Source organism: Haliotis rubra, unplaced genomic scaffold (genome assembly GCF_003918875.1).
Source record: "Haliotis rubra isolate DU_JTF1 unplaced genomic scaffold, ASM391887v1 Scf626, whole genome shotgun sequence".
Taxonomy (NCBI): Eukaryota; Metazoa; Mollusca; class Gastropoda; order Lepetellida; family Haliotidae; genus Haliotis; species Haliotis rubra.
In genome coordinates, this window is record NW_025767331.1 from 599,767 (window position 1) to 624,828 (window position 25,062).

General features: G+C 39.5%; 2 protein-coding genes across 5 annotated transcripts; both read right to left on the minus strand.

Annotated features, from left to right (window-relative positions):
- Positions 1-9,217: 9,217 nt before the first annotated feature.
- Positions 9,218-10,849, minus strand: LOC124256379 (neuropeptide S receptor-like). Of its 2 annotated transcripts, none has more exons than XM_046690382.1 (2): positions 10,760-10,849; positions 9,218-10,481 (listed from the first exon to the last, which is right to left on the minus strand). In XM_046690382.1, exon 2 carries the CDS (start codon positions 10,473-10,475, stop codon positions 9,261-9,263), a length of 1,215 nt encoding a protein of 404 aa, XP_046546338.1. In that variant the 5' UTR covers positions 10,476-10,481; positions 10,760-10,849; the 3' UTR covers positions 9,218-9,260. The 2 variants fall into 2 exon arrangements, with proteins under 2 accessions (XP_046546338.1, XP_046546337.1); XM_046690381.1 differs by having other exon boundaries at positions 10,746-10,849.
- An 11,885-nt stretch (positions 10,850-22,734) lies between these two features.
- Positions 22,735-24,356, minus strand: LOC124256381 (neuropeptide S receptor-like). Of its 3 annotated transcripts, none has more exons than XM_046690384.1 (2): positions 24,268-24,356; positions 22,735-23,989 (listed from the first exon to the last, which is right to left on the minus strand). In XM_046690384.1, exon 2 carries the CDS (start codon positions 23,981-23,983, stop codon positions 22,769-22,771), a length of 1,215 nt encoding a protein of 404 aa, XP_046546340.1. In that variant the 5' UTR covers positions 23,984-23,989; positions 24,268-24,356; the 3' UTR covers positions 22,735-22,768. The 3 variants fall into 3 exon arrangements, with proteins under 3 accessions (XP_046546340.1, XP_046546339.1, XP_046546341.1); XM_046690383.1 differs by having other exon boundaries at positions 24,254-24,349; XM_046690385.1 differs by lacking the exon at positions 24,268-24,356 and adding an exon at positions 24,151-24,236.
- Between the last annotated feature and the right edge of the window lie 706 nt (positions 24,357-25,062).

The window sequence follows — 25,062 nt, forward strand, 5'->3', positions numbered from 1 at the left end:
GGCCAACATAGTATTTGCCCATGGGCGAGATTTTTTAATATCGCCCTAAGTTAGTCGAATTAAGTCAAACTGAGTTGAATTTTGTGTCATGATGCTTAAAAACATACACTCATTCATTTACAACCTCCAAAACATGAATTCTGAGCAAAATTAAACATTCTCGCCCATGGCATTGGCGAGCGAGTTTATATCTAAAGTTTTCGCAATTTGTTTTTCATTTTTCATCCTTGGCATATAATCAAAACAACTGCATGTTTAATTGGTCAAATCACTTGTCAGATGGTACCCACAGTGCGGAGAGTTTCTGGACTTTTGTGAGTCCAGAATTAAATTGTGACGTGTTAATGACATTTGTTATACTGTTAACACAGCGACGGCTAACAGGTGGCAAAGTCTTGTCGCCACCAGTAAGATTTGAAACAGATACAAAATATTCATTTAATGTTTGAGCTTTATCCAAATCTGTAAAAACTGAAGGTGTCCCAGAATCATCAGTGACAAGAAGGGGAGTGGGCCCCGATGAAGTACTAACCACCTGATTGAGCAGACTGAGGTGATAAATAGTTATCAAAATTAGAATAAAAGTTTCCCTTGGCTATTCTTTTCAGATTATTTACTTTATTCCTTTGCTTTTTGTATTTAAATAGCTCAGAAGTATTCAGAGATCGAAATGCTTTTTCCTTAGACGTTCTCATTTCTTTTAAGTATGTTACGAGGGGCGTTGAAAAAGTAGTCAAACTAACTATATTCTCGATGTCCTATGTTTGAAAAGAAGCTTCCATTTTATTTTGAAGGAATCATTAGCAAAGTCATATCCAAAATTTCACGTGGGTAATGTGGTTACCGAGATATTAGTCATCACATCATTGGGGTATTATGTTTCTTGCAAATTTGCAGAAAACGGAAAACGATCTCCCATTTGGTATCTAGTAATAGTAATAGTCCGCTTATATGACGCTCACATCCAGGCACATTGCCTGCTCACGGCGCTACGTACATTACTATCCCCGATCATAGGACACTATCGTAGTTTCCGATACTTTTTCAACTCCCTGGGGACTGTACAGCCATGCTGCCTGTTAGGCGCAATGAACTAAACACTCATATTGCCAGCAAATACTCACGGGTACCCATTTTACAGCTGGGTGAACTGCGACAGTTTAGATCTAAGTATATTGTCCAAGGATACTACGCAAATGTGCCCATGTCGGGAACCGAACCTCGGTGCCTCCTCGAAACAGGGCCTTCAGCGTGATAGGCAGACGCCTTACAACTGCACTATTGCGCTATCTCTTGGATAATGGTATACCCTCAGATAGTATCATATAAAATATGTTCAGCATAGTATTGGGTGACTTCCCGTCATCATCAACATTCAAAGATTTGGATTGCTTGATTTACATTTAGACGGGGACTGTTGTTTTGAGGACACCCTCATTTTAAATTTTCAAAAACATTGTGTCCAGATATACAACATATTGAGAGCTGACACTTGTGTGACCATTCAGTATTTAGTTTGAACCCTTGACACCATGTATGAATAAGTGAAAACTTTAGGATGAGTTATATCCTTATGATGACGTCAACTGAAAGGGGGTGGGTAGTGTCTCCAAAACAAGCCCTTTCAGTAAACATGAAGGGGGAGTCACTTGAACAAGCGATTATAGTTTAAATTTGCTTTTTTGTGCAGTTTAATATCTAAGTTTGACCTTTACCAACATACAACATGTTTTTTGCATATTTTGTTTCAATTGGTGTATGGGGATTCCCGCCAATACACCTTGATATAATATTGGATCAAAATCTATTAATTCTTTCCTAAGTTCGCGGCTACCAAGTTTGGCATGTGCAAAACTGTTACACCTTCGCTGTGACCTTTAAAATGACCTCAAGGTCACTAAATTCAAGTGGTGTCGGTAAATTTCGTCAAAATAAACCTTGGTACCAAATTTGAACAAAATCCATCATTTCTTTCTCGAGTTCTTTCAGTAAACCGAAGGGGGAGTCATTTGAACAAGCGATTGTAGTTTTGAAATTGCTTTTTTGTGCAGTTTAATATCTAAGTTTGATTCTAGCCGACTTCTACCAATCGCAAACATACAAAAATGTTTCCTGCATATTTTGTTTCCTGAAGTTTAATTTGTGATGCATTTCATTGCTAGTCAGCTAGGCTATTCCATTTGTCCGAACCACAACATACGGAGACAGATCATTTAGCAGACCGGGTGCTGTACTCTGGAATTGATTACCTGAAAATGTCAGAAAATCGGAAAATATCAACAGTTTCCGATCTTGTCGCAAAATCATCCTCTTCAAACGAGCATTCGACTAAGCGCACATGAGCAGGACTCTGGATATGTAGCGCTATACAAATGTCTAATTTGATTTGATTTGATTTGATATACCCGTTAGAAACCCGTTTAAACTGTTATTACAATTTACGTAAATATTTATTACATTTTACCGCAACGAAAGTTATTACAATTTACGTCAATTTTCATTACAATTTGCGTATTGCAATTTACGTCAATTTTTATTACAATTTACGTTTTTATTACAATTTACGTCAAGTTTATTACAATTTGCTGCAAGTATTACAATTTGCGTTTTTATTACAATTTACGTCGTAACAGGCCTCTTGTGTCACATGTGCTTCGTTGTGGTGCAGAACTGAGGTTCTAGAAACCCTCGGGAGTCAAGCTGACAAACATGGTCACCTATCCATGGACTCACCGTGATGTTCACCTGATTTGGTATCTGGGCCATGTGTACAAGACAGCATATTATCCATTCTTATATAAGTATCATACAAAGAAAACATATTGCACAACAAATTTACAACAGCTTTCATTTTTCGTTTCAGTCTCGCTGACGAGTGGAAGAAGTGTGCTTTTAAATAGTGCGTGTCATGTAGTTAATATTGTGTATGTCAAGCAATGCTACCACGTATATACATCACGGATATTTCATTTCAGTCTCATCAGAATTTATCTTTGACGAAAATGAATAAAAAAAAGACTTTTTAACCAAAAAATATATTATTTTAATGAATGAATATATCTTCCAATCGATAGATAACCGTGCAAGCAGTATTGATTATGCATGACAAGAGCCACAAAGATGTCGAATTAAAGCATATCGCTGTGTCTCTGAGGATCAAATCTCTTTCATAGTCCAGTACTGAAGAGGCCACAGACCTATTTTACAAAGGCAGATAACAATAATGGTAGACAATCACCTTGCCTGCAGACGGGATTTTCTATACATACAGAACTTAATTAGGCACCCCCTGTATTTTCGAAATGATTGGTTTTCAACGCGTACATAAAACTTATCGCTGTGACCACGATGGAATCTGACCCATGTATCCTTTGAAAACGACAAAATGATTGAAATCCATGTTGATTTTATGATGATAATTGCTCTTTTAAAAAACACTGATTTTCATACAAAACCATGTCTGTACAAGTATGGCCATGGAATGTTTAATGTTGAATTGATTGGTGAATGTGAGCATTCAAAATGTCATTTGCGTGTCTTACACGATTCAAGGGCAATACCGAGTGTAACCAGCACTCTCCTCCTCATAACCCCTGTCAGCATCCTGATCCTCTGAAGGAGCTGTTTACGCCATTCCTCGAGTAAAGTAGCTTCCAATTAGGTCAGGTTCTGAACAGGAGGATTCCTTTGTTACACACGACGACCATCCATGTCCCAGATATGCTCCAAAGGGTTAAGATCAGGGCTCATTCAATCGTGAGATACCCCGGGGTGCTTAACTGCTATTTCAGTGTCGTCGAAAGGAAGAACTGCTTCATACAAACAAAACACATTGTCCAACAAATACAATTGCCACGTTTCAGAACAAAAGTAAACATTGCAAGCAATTCTACCATTTATAAATCCCTGATATTCCATATAAGTTATAGCAGAATTTATATTTCACCTGCTATTTCAACTGCTTCAGTTAACCACAGAACAAAAATAAACATTGCTTGTGATTGTCAAAGAGTAATGATCAATTTGATGAATGAACATGCTCTTAAATCGACTGATAACCGTAAAAGCAGCATTGGTTATGAATGGCAATAACCCTAAAGATGTCGGATGTCGCTCTGCCTCTGATTCTCATTATTGTAATCAATTCATCAAAGGACTGGCTAACCATTTGTTTCCCTTTTCCTCAGTAAACTAAAAAAACTGACTCTTTGTAAACCAAGGCAGCTTTGAATAGGCGGAGAATCAAAGATTTTGGGGTGTTGACAGTCATGAAACTAACATTGACATTTAACCGGGGAGAGCCAAGAACATCATGCGGAAAGAAACATCTTTCAGATGACGATTTACAACTGTTACAGATAGTGAGAAACATCTGTTCAATGATCAATGACCAGCATGTTGCAGGAAGTCCACATGCTTTTTACTGCGTCTAACCGACATTGTATTGAGTGATGGCTTCCTCCCAGGATGTGTGACAGCAGTGGTGTTACAATTGCACATTGTCTATTTTGTTTCACAATATCAAATGGATGTTTAAAGAGAAATAGGTTGCAGAGCCTGAGTCAATTATTGACAATGAGTGTATACATAACCGTGTGGAAAATCAAGTCATTGTTCCCAACAGGAAGTTGTTGTTTACATGTGGGTATTCCGGACGGACAATTTACGAATGGGACAATTTACTCACTATCACTCTTCAATGTGAGTTGCATTACAAGGACTGGGTAAATACGTTTTATATGCATTAAGGAAACAAGAAGAACATACGTACACATACATTAGTTTACATTCCTATCAATCTAGCTCTAGAGCGGACAAAATTCCCTTTGTTGGTTTAATTGACAATAGCGCGTGATATACACATAGACACAAGGAAGTGACACAGTTATGTGATATACATCCTGAATGTTGGATTTCACTCTATTCCTAATTCATATTTTGATAAACCCTTGCACATAAAACGGTTTATAAAATAGTTATAAACTTTCATGCATGACGAAGGCACACCTATATTTTCTGCATCTATTGTGTCAATTAACAATAAATGTCATTGTAATATATATACACGTAACTCTCAACAGGACTTACAGTATAGGTTATGGCCTTCAGATGTCAGACTCGATCATCACGAGCAGTGTTAACATTTCTTTCCTTTTGTCTCAGTAAAAAGATGTCTAGGTTTTGATTTAGTTGATGTTTAACGCCGCACTCAGCAATATACCAGTTATATGAAGGCGGTCTGTTAATAATCGAATGTGGGCCAGACAATTCAGTGATCAACAGCTTGACAACGTCTAGGCAGGAAAATATAGCTCTACCGTAAAAATCCTGAATAATTTGAAAGGGGAAGGGGTGAAATTAACATTAATGTATTGACCGTCATTCACATGACTATTATAATGATCTTTAAATGTTGCTTTTGTGTACTTTTTAAGACATACGGTCCTTTGGATATATTAACAAAACACATTTGCCGAATCTAACCAGCGTGTACTGGGTGATGGGTGTGCCGACGTGATGTCCCACAACAGTGAGGCAATACTGTCTGTTTTACTCATTATTTAATACATTATTAAAGGGGAGGCTAATTCAAGCTTCAGGGTCCCTTTTCCAATCTGGATAATTACACTGAATGGTGTCATAAGGGATATTGAGAAATGTTTCTTCGTATACTCTTGACAAAAAGTAGGGAACCTGAACTTTCAATATGGATAGGAAACCTAGAATAAGCGTTACCACACTTTTCAAGACAGACATCGTATAACGCACCACCATTTCTCTTTAGCACCAACCTTAACATGGAATGCACGTGCACCACGCACTAGCTCCACGCACTAGCTTGAATTTGCAATGCGGCGTATGCAACGTGATGAACGTTTACGTGCAATTGGCATGTTGCAAAGAGGCACAACCCAGAGTGAAGTGGCCAATACCTTCATTCTTTCGAAGTCAGTCATTAGCAGCCTTTGGAACAGATATCAGCAAACCAAAAATATTGACGATCGACCCCGTCCAGGTCGTCCAAGGTCGACAACAAGAGTACAGGATCGTTTCATTCGGAAGCAGGCTTGACGAAATCGAGCTGTAACGGCCAATCGAATTGCAGAAACCAGATATCTATATCAGAGCACTGGTGTTCGAGTTACAGGTCAGACGATTAGGAATTTCTTTCATGCAGCTCACTTGCATGCCCGACGGCCCCGGGTTGTGCCACACTTGACTGATCGCCACATGGCTGTAAGAAGAGAATGGTGTTGGGCACGTATACATTGGAGGAATTGTCGTTGGTCACGTGTCATGTTTTCGGTTGAGTCTAGATTCACTTTGGACTAACTTGGCGTGGTCGGGTCTGGCGACGAAGAAATGAACGCCACGCCAACATCAACGTGAGAGGTATCTTCCCATTATGACTACTCCCAGTATGACTACTCCCAGTTTGACTACTCATGAACATAAACATGTAATGGAGCACCCCTACACTTAATAATGTACTGTAACTGTATAGTTGATTATTCCCAGTTTGTCCACTCTTTGAAATAAACCTATAAGGGAGACTCCGAGGGCCTACCTATAATCATTAGAAGCCAAGTGAATGAGGGATCTTGTGATCATTCATTGTTTGTTTTGATATTTCTCTACTCGGATTAAAACATTTCGTACTTCTAGTAAAGGTTGTTTGTTTTGAAACTTGGAAACTTAGATAATCTCTCTACTCTGATTAAAAATTAGAATGTTTTAACTGTCACATTTATCAGAAAGTCTATAACATCATACAGATGTCACCTTAGAAGGAAGACGGACTACTTCATCTGATGGACGTCGCTTTCTTGCTGTTGAAGACGGAGATGGTGACAAGTTCCTGGTGTTTTTGACGGAGGAAGAGAGGTAGATGCTCGCCTCCGCCGTTTGCAGGATCAGCTCCGGAGAAGACAGAAGTCGCCCATTGAATTTGTTCGTGCCACAGGCTGGGTGGCAAAACAGGTTTTGTAAATATACTGAAGAAGAATAAGAAGAAATGTTGAACGTTTCTCGGCCCCGGTGTGTGTGACCCTTCGTGGTGGAATCACACACTACTGAATGAAAATCGTTCAAATCATGCAAATGTCACGCCATACACCAATCATCTTTCAAGAGCTATTACTGTACAAACAACTATGGTTACAAGGAAGAGCAAGTGGTGTTGCGCTCTCAAAACATTCATTATTATCACATCAATATTGAGTGACTCCGATATATCTCCCAATATTTTTAAACCGTAAATTACAAATGAAGTTCCCCTTTTTCTAAGTATAACAGTCAAAAACATTGTAAAATAGGAATGCATACAAGTCACAATGATCCTGAATAAGAATTACCGAGCCCCAGTGGACAATGGGGTTCTTTTTAAGGAAATGACATGCACGAAATTTTTTCATTCATTCATTCATTCATAGGGTGGTCAGAAGACACATATTTTCATTGGTTCCACAACAAAAGATATCAAGATTTGCACCTCTCTGCAAATTCATTATTTAACGCCTATACAGCGAAACAAATTGAGGCCGCGCCAACCTGCGGACTTTGTTTCCTGATTTACATGTTAATGAAGTGGGTCGGGCTTGTAGCACTGATTGATGTTGTCATGGAGCTGTGATCGTGAGACCAGGGTTTCATAAAACAAGAATAAAGTAATAATTAATTTTGAAAAAAGGTAAAACGTGGTAAGAGTTTTATTACACTCAGTTATTTGTATCAAAATACGACAAAAGTCAAGTTATTCTGACAAAAATTAATGATTTAATTAATTAAATCAGAGTAAATACACAAGCTGTACACTATATATACAGTAATAAAAGGAGAGTAGCTAAAACAACACGTTGACAAGTTATTGACAAGACTAACATTGACAAGTTATTGACAATACTAACATTGACAAGTTATTGACAAGACTAACATTGACAAGTTATTGTGGTAGCCGCGGTGGCTGGGCGCGTTAGGCGGCAGACTTTATGTGCTGGCGATTAGGTACCTGACTCTGAGGGTATGGGTTCGAATCCCGGATGGGACTCAACCCAACAAAAGTACGAGATTCTGTACACTTTACTTAAAAGGTGTAATCCCAAATATAACATATGTTACATAGAGATGTATAGACAGCCAAGCATGACATACTCACATCACCTAATTGTACTTTGGTACCTTGTGGGGAGAAATTAGGTGATCTGGGAGGACACCGGTCGATCAGCTAACACTTGAGAGTGAATCAGTTCAACACTCTTACAGGAAATCACCTCGGCTGGGTTTAATAGCGGGAAATAAGTAACAGGGTCAACAGTTCAGGTGATGAAAGTATTCTCTTTCTAGCATTTTATGGATCACGATGCTGGTCATATTGATTCAGGGACTTGAGCATTTTCACAAACACAAATATTTATCGACATCTATTTTTTCAGATCTACAGTTAAAAATTCCATGTATGGGTACTTCCCCTCTCCAGGCAGATGCTTCAGACTCCATACGACGGAAGAGGTCTTAATGTTATTAAAGAATACCCACTGGCATGACACGAAACAGTAATAACTTGCCACGTCACTGCTACACATGCGTTCAGTTACAAAGAGATCATTGTTGTGATATCATTTAATTTGTGTTCAAGAAAAAAGTCCCAAAAGTGTATACAATGAAAATTCTGGTGTCCCCCGCCGTGATGTTGCTGGAATATTGCTAAAAGCGGCGTAAAACCATACTCAGTCAGTCAGTCTGTATACAATGAAAAGGTTATGTAGTATACGTCCTTGGATCATTTCTCCCTAAATGTTCTGTATACAAAGTTATCAAACCCCTTTATCTCTTATGACTGAATGCTGACTATGTCATTTGGACTAAATGTGTAAACTGTTCATCGATGTTAGATACGTTTGTGAATTGATCATATAAAGCGACAACCATTGTTTGGTCATGGCAAGTTAGTAAACATATGTGAACATAACTTACACAGAATATTATCCCGGCATTCAAGCACTCATGTTTTAGGACTCATGCCTATGAATGAGACGAAATACTGACAATTTGTACCCAGTCATATTTGAGATGTGAATGAAAAAATACAAAATTATTATGCATATGATGCCACAAGTATATATACTTCCCTTCACTTGGTTGTAGTCACGGTTAGCCTGATAACAGTGTAAGAATCTACATCGAGCAATAAGTTGTTATCCATGAAGTTGTATCCTTCATTATTTTATACATTGATAAAAATACAGTTCTCAGTGCTTACATTACTTCTTACAACACATCTGTCTGAACACAATCTTTGCCTGTGATCGGAATTTGTCACTCATGAACCCGTATATGATAGGATTGGATACAGAGTTGATGAAGTAAGTTCTCAGGAAGAGGTTATACAGAGTCAGTGGCGCCCCCTCCAGGTGGTCGTACGTGTGTTTCTGTACGGCCCGTGTCGTCATCAGAGCCAGATGAGGAACAAAGCTGAGAATAAACACGGCTGTGATGATGAACATCATCAACGTGGTCTTGTGTGTACCGTTCCTTAGGCCAGCCTTTTTTCCATTTTTGTTAATTGGCGATGTCGTCGTATCATCGTTCGAGGTGATCGTATCATCACACGACGGTGACCCTTCATGTGCTAATGTTACAGTGTTGTCGCGTGATGATGTCGCCATGTCGTCACTCGTCGTTATGTTATCCTGTGCTGATGTCAATGTGCTGTCGCGTGTTGACGTAATTACTCTGTCCATCAGAGACGACGCTTCACCTGACTGTGTTGAGCAGGCCTTGCGAGGGATACCGTTAGGATTCATCCCTTCCCTGTACCTCTTCTGTGCTCGGACTCTCTTCAGAATCAGCGCATAAAGCGTAGTAACAGTTGATATGGAGATAACGGCAATGAGAAGTTGCATCCCGTTAAAGAGCGCTGGGAATGGTGTCTTGACCATACTGTCATCTGTGGCGCATGCGTAGCCGACAACAGTTCTGTTGACCGTCTTCCTGCCTAAAATGACCATCGAGGGTGACGCAAGAGTTATAGAAACAATACAGCCAATACCAACTGCAATTTTCGCCCTTTTGACAGAAATCTGAGACTTGAAAGGAGTGCAGACCCTTTTGTATCTGTCAACGGCGATGGATATAAGCACGGATATTGAAGTGATCATACAGGCAAGGACAATCGTCCGGAACACCCTGCAGAGCCATGGGATGTCAAAGGAGTACAGATAACGGACTACAACAATTTCTACTGGGATACACACAATGCACACAACGGTGTCAGCAACAGCCAAGGCGGTGATGAACAGGTGCGTGGTGCTTCTCTTCAGCCTGACAGCGTAGATATAGATCACCAGGACATTGCCAAAGAAGCCAACCAGCATCATTATCCCCATGGTGACAATGACAGGGGACATAAGCACCGCTATCTGAGAGTGGTATTCTTCAGCACTGTCCTGTGTCGTACCTTTACCATGCGTTGCCATGGTGAACTGGAAACATAAGGAGATGACAACGAGTGAGTGAGTTTGGTTTTTGCAATATTCAAGCAATATCAAGGCGGAGACACCAGAAATGGGTTTCACACATTGTATACATGTTGGGAATCGAACCCGAGTGTTAGCCGTGACGCTGAGAAACGAGGTCATATCGATCTGATTTCATGCAGCATAAACGTCATATGGAAAGAAACTATCACGGTTACCCATCTTCTAATACTAAAACAGTGAAAAACGAGGACGCGAGTTTTCACAAACCTCCATGTACTCACCTGCGTTGTTCACAAGCAACTAGACCCAGAGACTGCACCAAGGCAAATGCACAATTCGATCAGGAAGTTCAAAAGGGCTTGACTTGCACCGCTCCCCACCGAATATAGGCTTGTGTAACTCGTATACCCGTATTGTGTCTCGGGTGTTGAACTATATATAGACCAGGTGGATTATGCAGCACTGTGTCATTATGAAAGCGAGCGCAGAAGCTGCTGTTCGAAAAGGGCGGTGTCCAGCAATTGTATAGTCTTGATAGACTGCACCAGGTTGTAGGTCAAGTATGTTGTTTATGTGAGGGTTTTTCCTTTATGGATGTAGAATTTTTTATTATGCTTTAAACGGGGTATGTACCCTAAATATATACACACTTACACACACACGTGAGACTCACACATCCCACAGCAAACGGACACCACACATCCATTTACACGCCACACACTCACATCTTTCTCTCTCTCTCTCTCTCTCTCTCTCTCTCTCTCTCTCTCTCTCTCTCCCTCTCTCTCTCTCAGGTAGATAGAAGATAGATAAATAGATAGATAGATAGGTAGCAGATAGAATCTTCAATCAGCTGGACGATGGTGGGTTCGTAGTAATTACAGCGCACGCTCTTCACTCTCTCTCTCTCACTCACTCACTCACACACAAACACAGACAAACAAACAATCAAATGCACAAATACACACGTATTTTCCCTATGGGAATAGTCCGGGAATCCTTGTTAACACAGTTTCATGTGATGTTTTATTCACCCATTTTGGAGTTAAAACTGTTTCCCAATTCTGTCTGTTCACAAACATACATCGCTTTGCAAGATTTCGTTTTACGAAGGAGGGAAATATATCCAGTCGAAACCGGTATCGGCAAAATGCCATCATGACATTATAGGTTATTTTATAAACCAATCATTTGTTGAGAAACCTCAAAGGTAGTCAAGATCCGGAGCTTTCTGTCAATATGCTTCGTGTTTGCCGCTTCAAGGTAGTTGCGCTCCAACGGTTTACTCCCATAAGAACTACATCCCATTTGAACTACATCCCAAATTAACTACAGGGATTAATTAGGGATTAATTATCTGAATAGAGGCACTCCCATGGCATGTAATGAGCACAGCCCATCAGCTTTCCCAGAAGAACTACATGCTTAAAATCCCATTGACCAGTAATTGTTGTAAAAGTAATCTAATAAACAGAAAGTAGAGGACAAGAGAGAAAGGTATGCTGTAGTTAGTGAATGTTCTTGGATTCATATGATAGAAAAAAAACAAGCCAAGTTTAGTATATTGGAGTAAAGGTGAAATATAAACGAATGATTTTTTAAGTTAAAATAGTATTGTTATTGACTGCAATTCAGAACCTCGATGTAGTTGGCAACTAATTGAAGCGGGGCTAAACTAGTTCTACATGGATCAGATTGAACACTGAGGATGAAAGGGGCACCAAATTATCACACTAAATATATAAGCCTATTTATAGATGAACTGTCTATCTGCACAAGATATTTCGCCGTTCAACGGCTCTTCGTGTGTACAATGAAAACTAAGTGTCGTCATAGGCGACCATCTCAAGAACCATTCACTGGACTTTCTTCATATTTGACACCAAACTGCATCTAGGAAAAGTGCAAGGCCCAGTCGATTTTGGTGACCTTCACTTAATTTTCAAGGTCACAAAGACACTTTGAAGATTTGAGCATGTTAAATTGCATGTTAAGATAGTCATATTTGACATCAATCTTCATCTAATGAAGGTGGAGGGCCTAGTCAATGTTGGTAACCTTCACATAATTTTCAAGGTCACTGCAACACTTTGAAGACTTCAGCATGTTAACCTGAATTCACTGGATTTTCTTCACAGACTTTCAAGACTTCCCTTGAATGTTTTTCAATAAGCAATTTCTTTAGTGCCATTTTTGCATAATTCATACACTATGACATTCATGTCAAGGTCAAAGTCAGTCTTGACTAAAGAGAAGATATCAAAAGAGGTTGACTGGTCATGTTTTTTGTTGACATTTCACTTCATCTTAATCTTTCATTACTTTTTATGTTTGATTTGATAATTTGCGGAGGGGGGTTATGTCATCTTAGTGACAATGCTTGTTTGTTTTTATTGGGCAAATCCATTAAGGCAGACGCAGGTAACAGCATGTAGTTAATCTGTGCACCGGACCATAACATGTGTTGTTTTAAGCTGTAGTTCTTATGGGAGGACACCGTTACAAAACCAAAAACTAACAAACTTACTTTAAATCTTATGCAGTTTAGTAACGTTACTCACTGAGCCAATTAGTTACTCACTCAATCTCACGTCATAACACGTGGTCTTTCTCTCCTTATGTACCGAGACGACTGTATTGCGGAATATTTTGCAAAACCATTGACATGTTAAAACCAAATGTTCAGAGAAAACGTTGCTAAAAATGTTTCTTGAAGCAAACAAATTCACGTGAATAAAACATTTTGTGAAAACTTTTGCTAACCATTTGTAAAAACATGTTTAAAACGTTATAGCCAAATGTTTAAGAAGATGCTTCTAAAACGTTTCTGGAACCACACAAAGTCATGTGCATAAAAAGTTTATAAAACCTTTCTGGAACATTTCGCAAAAATTTCCGGGGATGTTTTTTCATCAAATTTTTGTGGTAGCCGGATTGTCTCCATACAAAGAATCCCGATTTCTTTACTATTGCTCTTTATAATAGTTCGATTTTCAAATGTAAAACGTCGAGTTCAGGGAACTCCACGCGTAGTCACCTGTTTCTTTCTCTTGTGAAAACTAAACTCACTCGGCACCCGTGAAGAGCCACCTCCTCGTGGTGGGTGCTGGGTAACACTAAGCGCTCTTAGACCCCCACCCCACCCCACCCCGTTGTGGACCCGGGGTATATTTGGTCCACCAACCCGTTTGCCGTGGGTTGCACCCCTGTGTCGGTGGAGGACGGGAGTCTGGTGGTTGAGGGCACTGGTTCCAGGAACAGCGTTCCTTTGCCCAACACACCACTTCGCCCTTTACTTCACCTAGACGGTGGTAGAACTGGCCCGGTTCTATCAATCGGCTGGTCACGCCAAGCCCTGTGCTACAACTGTATACTGTTGCAACAACATTTTTTAAAACTGATAACATGATTTCTTTAAGTCTTAGCGAAATTATTTGATCTCAGAATTTCAAATACTTAATTTCATGTATGCTTTTGCCTAGAGTCGTATGCCCAGAAGGCGGTGGCTCATGGGTCAATCTGGTGGACTTATTAATCTTTTAATTCTGCTGCTGGGGTATATCCTCCGGGTATCCTTGGTGCTGCAAGTTGGAAATCCACTTGTTTTTAGCATTGTCCTTGTGATACTCCGTGGTGGGTGGGGAGCTCGGATGATGAAATCTTACTAACGAAACATGGCTTACGAACAACCTCCCCAAAAAAAAGACCAAGCGTCAACTTGACACTGATCCCGTTGAAACTGACCTAAGACTGCCCAACTCAATTGATTACTGGCCACGTTTTCTTGTGCTTGAAACTATTGACAAGACACCTTTGAAGTTGAATCCTTTCGCCGGAGCTAACGGTATACAAGGCATTGCCGGTGATGTTAAGGACATTAAGCGATTACGTTCCGGTGCTCTACTGGTTGAGTGTGCAAAAAGGCAACAAGCCACCAACCTTATGAGTACTGATTCTTTTGTCGGCATTCCAGTCACGGTCTCTGCTCACAAAACACTCAACACGAGCAAATGAATTATCAGGGATCGCGATCGATTGTTTGCTTGCATGTCAGAACTTGACATCGTCACCGAGATGAAGGATCAAGGCGTACTTTGTGTCAAGCGTTTCACAACCCGTAGAAATGATGCTACTATAAAAACAAATACGTATCTATTTTCTTTCTCATCTCCAAATGTTCCAAAATCACTAAAAGCAGGATACTGTAACATCAACGTTGAAATGTACATTCCAAACCCTCTTAAATGCTTCAAATGCCAAACGTTCGGCCATGGGGTTAATACTTGCACATTGTCTGTTGTGTGTTCTCACTGTGGTGAAATTGAAATATATTTCTGATTTAGATGATAAGATCAATCAGGGGAGTAATTCTAAATTTTGGTGGGCTTTAGTGAAAAAGTATATAAAATCCAAAAATGGAGATTATAAGAAATTTCCTTCGATTATTCATAACGATAATCTGATCAATGATAGTAAAGACAAAGCAAATATATTTAATGAATATTTTGCTAACCATGCACAAGTTGACTATCCTGATAAGGAGACTCCTACACTTGAATGTAAAGTAAAGACTCCACTTGCGTCTATTGTATTGACTACACAAGAAGTAAGAGACATCCTATTATCAGTTGATATTTCCAAAGCCAGTGAACCAGACAAAATAGGTAACAGATTTATCAAAATGATCGTGCCATCCCTTTGTACTCCTCTTACTAATCTATTCAATTTATCCCTAGAATATTGTAAATTCCCAACAATATGGAAGGAAGCTATTGTCACTCCTATTCATAAAAAAGGTAGTTTTAATGAATGTAAAACCTATTGACCAGTTGCTCTTACCAGCTGTTTATCAAAGGTATTTGAGAAATGTATTTTTAAACATGTCTTTAACTTTTTTTTAGCTAATAACGTATTAACGAATTTGCAGTCAGGATTCATGCCTGGGGATGGAACTGTATACCAATAGACATACTTGTATGATTTTATACTACATGCATTAGACAATGGCAAAGAAGTCAGGGCAGTTTTCTGTGACATAAGCAAGCCTTTTGACAAGGTTTGGCATAAGGGAAGCATAGCAAAATTAGAAGCTTATGGTATTAAGGGTAAGTTACTTGATTGGTTTTCCAGTTATCTTGACAATAGATTACAGAGAGTAGCTATAGACAATTACAATTTAGATCTAAAGAAAGTCACTGCTGGGGTGCCACAAGGATCTGTCCTTGGGCCATTACTGTTTTTAGTTTACATAAATGATATCATTGAGGGTATCAGTAGTAACATTCGTCTTTTTGCCGATGATACTTCGGTATATGTTATTGTTGATAATCATGTTGTTACTGTCGCTTCCTTAAATAATGACCTAAACAGGATCTCTCACTGGGCTGAAATATGGCAGGTTAGCTTTAATCCTGGTAAGACTGAAGCTGTTTTATTTACTCGCAGAAATACCGGTAATCAATTTCCAATTCCTAAGCTTAAAATGCATGGAGTAGACATTACTGAAGTCGGCTACCATAAACACCTAGGAGTAACCTTGCAATCAGACTGTAAATGGAACTCCCACATTGGTGAATTAGTTAAAAAGGTTCGTCCATTGGTAAATTGTCTACGTAGTTTTAAATATAGATTATCTAGAAAATCATTAGAGCAAATGTATAAGTCATATATACTACCAACGTTCGATTACTGTTCGCACCTTTGGGATAACTGCACTAAAGAACAAGAAAAACTTGTCGAATATCTACATTTAGACGCACTGCGGACGATTTGCGGGGCAGTTAGAGGAACAAGTCGTGATTTAATATATAAGGAAACTAACTCTATGCCCCTAGTTGACCGTAGACAAATTAGCAAGTTATCATTATTTTACAAAATGGTTCATCACATGACACCAGTTTATTTAACTGATCTACTGCCCGAAAAAGTATCACAGTTAAGTGACCATAGATTAAGAAACAGCAATAACATCCAAACTATAAGATGTCGTAGTGATTTGTATAGCAACTCGTTTTTACCTGATACAATATGACAATGGAATGATTTGCCTGGGAATATGTACGATATTAAAACCATAGGCCAATTCAAAAATGCATTCCAATCATCAAAACCACCCAATTTTAATATATTTGATAAAAACTTTGGTACACGTTTCTGCCAAATTATCCACTCACGCCTCAGACTTGGGTGCAGTAATTTGAAAGCGCACATGTTTGAACGGCACATTTCCATTCTGTTCCTGTGGTCACCCCTATGAGGATACTTTACATTACTTCTTTACTTGTCCTAATTATTGTAACATCAGACATCGCATGTATTTTTACGAACATGGATATAATTTAAATTCTGTCCTAAATGGTAATCCAAACAAAATGTACTTGTAAATTCTTTCATACTACAATCTGTCCATACTTTTATAATAAAATCGCATAGGTTTGATAAATGATTAATAATGTTTATTACGCAGGTTGCTTGCTTTCCTATCATGCTGCATATTATTTTATATTTGTTTTATTCATGTATCAATGAAATGGAGAGGTATTCAAATAAGCCATTACGGCTTGTTTACCAATCCTAGTTCAATTTATTTTGAATAAAATATGTTTACACCAACAGAAGATTGTGACAGTAATGTTAAGAAATGTACAAACTGCAAAAGGATGAAACCTGTAGAATTGTACTGTTTTTCTATCAAAGTATGTATGTTCACCTTATCAAAACATTCATATAAGGCAATAGCACCCAAGCTCATCAAAACATTCATCTCAAGATATGTGTATTTAAGACAGTAGCACCCAAGCTCAAATAAATTCTTTTTATAAACATTTGATCTGCCTAGCACATGCTCACAATACAAATAGGTCAATGTTATTTTAGTAAATTGGTCTTATGTTTGCACTTAAGTTCAAATTTCATCAAGTTGATATTTTATCAATATTACATCAAAGTAAAAAGTCATCGAAGTCAATTTTTTTAATCCCAAAATGTTATCAAAGTCAATATTACATCAAAGTGAAAAATTCATAAAAGTCAAATTTCTTTAATGTCAAAATTTCTATATTTTATCATTTTCAATATTACACCAAAGTCCATATTTCAAGCATGGGTGAGAATTGTCCTCATCATTATAGTGAAATTAACTGGGTGGCAATTGTCCGGGTGGCAATTGTCCGGGTAGGAATTATCCTGCTCCCCAGAATCACTTCCCTGTGATGAGTGCAAACAAGCTAGAAAGGCAAGGAAAACAGCAGAACATTATTTCCGTCACCATCCTATGGTGCATAATTTAAATCAATTTAAAATGTTAAATGCTAAAGCGCGGCGTACTTTTAAACAGAATAAACGCCAATCTTGGCAAAATTATGTATCCAAAATATATTCTCAAACGCCCATGTCCAAGGTATGGGACATGGTCCAGAAAATTAAAGGTAAAGGTACTAAATCTAGTGTCCATCATCTTCAACATGGAGATCAATAACTTACCCCAAAATCAGATATTGCGAATAAACTTGGTGAAACTCTCGCTAAACACTCTTCCTCTTCTAATTATGTGCCTACATTCCAACAATATCAAAAACATCAAGAAAGGAAAACTATTAATATTAATTTAGATAATGGGGAAGATTATAATGAAACATTTCGATTCATGAACTCCATACTGCTCTTGAGCAAGCTCACGATACTGATACAGGTGCTGATAACATACATTATCAACTCCTGAAGCACTTACCAGAATCATGTTTAGAGACGCTCTTACGCCTTTTTGATGACATTTGGACATCAGGTAAATTTCCTCCCTCATGGTGTGACGATATAGTAGTACCAATACCTAATCCTGGACGTGATCATACAGATCCGTCAAATTACCGACCTATTGCACTAACCAGCTGTGTTCGCAAAACCATGGAACGAATGATAAATAATCGACTTGTTTGGTACTTTGAAACTAATAACCTTTTAACAGATATACAATGTGGTTTCAGTAAAAATAGAAGACTCGATCACTTAGTGGGTTTGGAATCATTTGATAAAAACGCACTAATTAATAAACAACACGCTGTGTCTATCTTTTTTGATCTTGAAAAGGCATATGACAGTACGTTGAAATATGGCATTTTAAGAGATTTACATGGCTTTGGATTGAGAGGCCGTTTGCCTCAATTTATAGCCAACTTTTAAAATGAGAGACAATTTCAAGTCTGCGTGGATTCAACCCTGTCTGATCATTATAATCAGGATCAGGGTGTTCCACAAGGCAGTATTTTATCTCTCACACTATTTAGTATAAAGATAAATAGTTTATCAAAAGTTTTAAATGATTCAATAGATGGATCGTTATTTGTAGATGATTTTAATATTTCTTGTCGTGGTAAAAATATGCATACTATTGAACGGCAACCGCAGTTGTGTTTAAACAACATAAATAAATGGTGTTTTGAAAACGGCTTTAAATTTTCTAAATCCAAAACTAATTGCATACATTTCTGCCGTAAATACAAACCACATAAAGACCCTGAACTATCTCTAGATGGCACTCCCATCAAAGTTGTTAAGGAGGCCAAGTTCTTGGGTTTAATTTTTGACTCACACTTAACGTTTTTTGCCGCATATTAAATCCCTTAAAACTAAATGCCTGAAGGCACTTGACTTGTTGAAAGTCGTTTCAAATTCTAAAAGGGGAGGGGATCAAACTACCCTCCTCCATCTATATCGATCACTGGTCCGTTCCTAACTTGATTATGGCTCCATCGCATTTGGTGGAGCCTGCAAAAGCAACCTACAACTTTTAGATTCTGTCCACCACCAAGGCCTGAGACTTTGTCTTGGCTCTTTTAGAACTTCCCCTGTTGACAGCCTCTACGTCGAGGCAGATGAGCCATCTCTTGCACAAAGCCGTATAAAATTATCATTACAGTATATTACCAAACTGTCCTCTAACAAACCTAACCCTGCATATAACTGTGTCTTCAATCCTCTCTATGAGGATTTATACAACAAAAATTCTTCTCTTGTTCCGCCTCTTGGGCACAGAATTAAGCCATTCATTTTTTCTGCCGGCATTGAGCTGGAAACTATAGCTCCTTCCCGTCTTCTTTCTTCTCCTCCTTGGCAACTGGTGAGGCCTGAAAGTGACCTAACTCTGACAAAGTTTAAGAAATCAGAAACAAATGAATTACAATATAAACAAGAATATAATCAATTAAAAAAATAAATATAATATAATGAGAAGCAAAAGAAACGCAAGTTTCGAAAAAATTAAATCACATGAAGGTAATGTTTATGGAACGTTCATGGTAAAGTGACGTAATGATCCAAGATGAGATGATGTCATGCAATTTGACGTCCATACGAACCATTCGCACAAACACACCAACAGTGCAGCAAAACCATAATTGTAGCACGTGCATCCACGGTTCTGGATGAAAAGCATGCATTTCACTCTGAGGTATCCTTTATAAAGGTTTGTGTCAAAAAAAAACAGTTCAGTATTGACACTAGGAGATGTACACGCCACACAAACGATGCCTAGACTAAAGACTGAGCAGAGAGGAATGGCCATTGGAAAGTTGCACGGAGGTAGCTCTGCAACCGCTGTAGCTAGACAATTGGGCTGTCATCTTACCACCATTACACGACTTGCTCAACGTCATCAGCAAACCGGGGTTGCTGCTGATCGTCCCCGTACCGGACGGCAACGAGTGACATCTCATGCGCAAGATCGGTTCATCCGGGTCACTCATCTAAGGAACCGAACTCAAGCACCAACAGTAACAGCAGCCTTAGTTCATGGGTCAAGGGTAGCAGTGTCCAGCGATACAATTAGGCATCGTCTTAAGGCTGCTGGAATCCACTGCCGAAGGCCATTTGTGGGGCCAAGTTTGACACGCCAACAACGCCAGTGACGTTTGCAGCCCTCCTACAGCAGGAGTGTCGATGGATTATCTGGCTCAAAACAACATTAACGTTTTTCCATGGCCGTCTCTTTCCCCGTATATGGCTCCCATTGAACATTCTGGGACGAAATTGGACGAAGGATTGGTGCAGGTAGAGAGCCACTCACACTTGCACAATTGGAATAGAGATTGGTGTTTGAGCGGAACCAATTGCCTCAGGCATTCTTTCAGACTCTAATGAACTCAATGAGGCCACGTTGCACGGCCTGTGTGCAAGCTCAAGTGCTGTGTGCAAGCCATACATGCGACTAAAGAGACTGTCACTTTTTGCGTTCAGGGGTATCTCCATTTGACGGACTGTGATCAATTTGAACTTATTGCAATTCAATGTCAACAGCAACTTTCAGCTGTTAAATTGACAGTGTTATCTTTAGAATAAATGATGGGACATGATTTTGGTTGTCTTCTATTCACAAACTTGACAAAAAGCCAGATTTGCGTTCCATGAGCTCCCAAATGCATATGGATCTTGACGTAAAGTAGACAATCACAGAAAAGTTAATTGTCCACGAAAAACGGAGAATGAAAACTCGTAGTTAAAGTTTAGTTCAGTACCTTCAGAGTAAATCAGTACCCTAAACTGCCCCGAAACCTGACTTTCAAAGGACCTTCAAGTATCTGTATCCGGCCTAGCGACTCCTGAAGATATATGCGAATGATTTTGACACAGGTTTTAACCCGTGTGCGCGGAATGAGTGAGTGAGTGAGTGACAATAGTTTTACGCCGCATTCAGTAATATTCCAGCGGCGATATGTAAATAATCAAGTCTGGACAAGACAATCCAGTGATCAACAGCATCAGCATAAATCTGCGCAACTGGGAGCGGATGACATGTGTCAACCAAGCCAGCGAGACTGACCACCCAATCCGGTTAGTCGCCTCTTACGACAAGCATGGGTTACTGAAAGTTTATTCTAACTCGGACCTTCACGGGTCCGTATGCGTGGACGTCAGAGAGGACAACCTTACATAAACATTTTCAAAACATGAATAAGGTAGCAAACATATACTAGTATGAGATAACATATATCAAATATGTACATGATAAAGGTATGCGAGTATGCTGCTGGAGAATATAATTGACGGTTCACCACTTCTCTAACAATGAATGTAAACACACAGGACAACGACGACCGCCGGATCTTGCCGAACGGCGACGGAAGAGGGAAATAATGACCGTGACTTGACTAGTTTTACGACCTGGTGGCAATGTTTTAACCCTTATTAACTCGCTCGCAAAATAAGATAAAATGGACTGTACGACCCTGACGTTTATGTGCACAGAATGAACTAAATGAAGTAAGAACGCTTGAGTATCAGGGAAGTATACTTAATAACATATCCCTGAAGAATTGTCACGGAACAGTACATCTATACAAGCAAGGAAGGAAGAATGCATATAATTTGATCATGCTATGTTGTTATGATGGAGGATGTACTTGTAACAGGGTAAACAGTTCAGTTAATGAAAGTATTCTCTTTCTAGCATTTTATGGATCACGATGCTAGTCATATTGATTCAGGCACTTGAGCATTTTCACAAACACAAATATTTCTCGACATCTACTTTTTTCAGATCCACTGTAAAAAATTCCACGTATGGGTACTTCCCCTCTCCAGGCAGATGCTTCAGACTCCATACGACGGAAGAGATCTTAATGATAATAAAGGATATACACTGGCATGACACGAAACAGTAATAACTCGCCACGTCACTGCTACACATGCGTTCAGTTACAAAGAGATCATTGTTGTGATATCATTTAATTTCTGTTCAAGAAAAAGTCCCCAAAGTGTATACAATGAAAAGGTTATGTAGTATACGTCCTTGGATCATTTCTCCCTAAATGTTCTGTTTACCAAGTTATCAAACCCCTTTATCTCTTATGACTGAATGCTGCCTATGTCCTTTGGACTAAATGTGTAAACTGTTCATCGATGTTAGATACGTTTGTGAAGTGATCATATAAAGCAACAACCATTGTTTGGTCATGGCAAGTTAGTAAGCATATGCCAACATAACTTACACAGAATATTATCCCGGCATTCAAGCACTCATGTTTTAGGACCCATGCCAAAGGAGTAAAGAATGAGACCAAATACTGACAATTGTACCCAGTCATTTTTGAGATGTGAATGAAAAAATACAAAATTGTTATGCATACGATAATACAAGTATATATACTTCCCATGGTTGCTGTCGCTGTTAGCCTGATAACGGTGTTAGAATCTACATCGAAACGTCGCTCTATGCAACAAGCAAGAAGTTGTTATCCATGATGTTGTATCCTTCATTATTTTAAACATTGATAAGAATACAGTTCTCAGTGCTTGCATTACTTCTTACAACACATCCGTCTGAACACAATCTTTGCCTGTGATCGGAATTTGTCACTCATGAACCCGTATATGATTGGATTGGATACAGAGTTTATGAAGTAAGTTCTCAGGAAAAGGTTATACAGAGCCAGTGGCGCCCCCTCTAGGTGGTCGTACGTGTGTTTCTGTACGGCCCGTGTTGCCATCAGAGCCAGATGAGGAACAAAGCTGAGAATAAACACGGCCGTGATGATGAACATCATAAACGTGGTCTTGTGTGTCCCGTTCCTTAGGCCAGCCTTTTTTCCATTTGTGTTAATTTGCGATGTCGTCGTATCGTCGTTCGAGGTGATCGTAACATCACACGACGGTGACCCTTCATGTGCTGATGTTACAGTGTTGTCGTGTGATGATGTCGCCGTGTCGTCACTAGTCGCTATGTTACCCTGTACTGATGTCAATGTGCTGTCGCGTGTTGACGTAATCACTGTGCCCGTCACAGACGGCGCTTCACCTGACTGTGTTGAGCAGACCTTGCGAGGGATACCGTTAGGATTCATCCCTTCCCTGTACCTCTTCTGTGCTCGGACTCTCTTCAGAATCAGGGCATAAAGCGTAGTAAGAGTTGATATGGAGATAACGGCAATGAGAAGTTGCATCCCGTTAAAGAGCCCTGGGAATGGTGTCTTGACCATACTGTCATCTGTGGCGCATGCGTAGCCGATAACAGTTCTGTTGACCGTCTTCCGGCCTAAAATGACCATCGAGGGTGACGCAAGAGTTATAGCAACAATACAGCCAATACCAACTGCAATTTTCGCCCTTTTGACAGAAATCTGAGACTTGAAAGGAGTGCAGACCCTTTTGTATCTGTCAACGGCGATGGATATAAGCACGGATATTGAAGTGATCATACAGGCAAGGACAATCGTCCGGAACACCCTGCAGAGCCATGGGATGTCGAAGGAGTACAGATAACGGACTACAACAATTTCTACTGGGATACACACAATGCACACAACGGTGTCAGCAACAGCCAAGGCGGTGATGAACAGGTGCGTGGTGCTTCTCTTCAGCCTGACAGCGTAGATATAGATCACCAGGATATTGCCAAAGAAGCCAACCAGCATCATTATCCCCATGGTGACAATGACAGGGGACATTAGCACCGCTATCTGAGAGTGGTATTCTTCAGCACTGTCCTGTGTCGTACCTTTACCAGGCGTTGCCATGGTGAACTGGAAAAATAAGAGATGACAACGAGTGAGTGAGTTTGGTTTCAGCAATATTCAAGCAATATCAAAGCGGAGACACCAGAAATGGGTTTCACACATCGTACCCATATAGGGAATCGAACCCGAGTGTTAGGCGTGACGCTGAGAAACGATGTCATACCGACCTGATTTCATGCAGCATAAACGTCATGATATGGAAAGAAACTATCACGGTTACCCATCATCTATACAAATACATTAAAAAAGGAGGACGCGAGTTTAACAAACCTCCCTGTACTCACCTGCGTTGTTCACAAGCAACTAGACCCAGAGACTGCACCAAGGCAAATGCACATTTCGACAAGGAAGTTCAACAGGCCTTCACTTGCACCACTCCCACTGTAGCTATTCATTCGAATAATGGCTTGTGTAACTCGTATACCCGTAGTGTATGTCGAGTGTTGAACTACATATAGACCAGGTTGGATAACCAGCACTGTGTCATACAAATGCATATGAAAGCGAGCACAGAATCTGCTGTTCGAAAAGGGCGGGGTCCAGCAATTGTATAGTCTTGACAGACTGCACCAGGTTGTAGGTCAAGTATGTTGTTTACGTGAGTTTTTTCCCCTTTAAGGCTGTAGAATTTTTATTATGCTTTAAACGGGGTATGTACCCTAAATATAAACACACACACGTACAACAGCAAACGGACACCACTCTCTCAGATAGATAGATGATAGATAGATAGGTAGGTAGCAGATAGAATCTTGAATCAATTGGACGATGGTGGGGTCGTAGTAATTACAGCCCACGCTCTTCAATCACACACACACACACACACACACACACACACACACACACACACACACACACACACACACACACACGCACACACTCTCTCTCTCTCTCTCACACACACACACACAAACAAACAATCACTTGCACAAATACACACACGAAATCCTTGTTAACACAGTTTCATGTGATGTTTTATTCACCCATTTTGGAGTTAAAACTGTTTCCCAATTCTGTCTGTTCACAAACATACATCGCTTTGCAAGATTCCGTTTTACGAAGGAGGAAAATAAAACCAG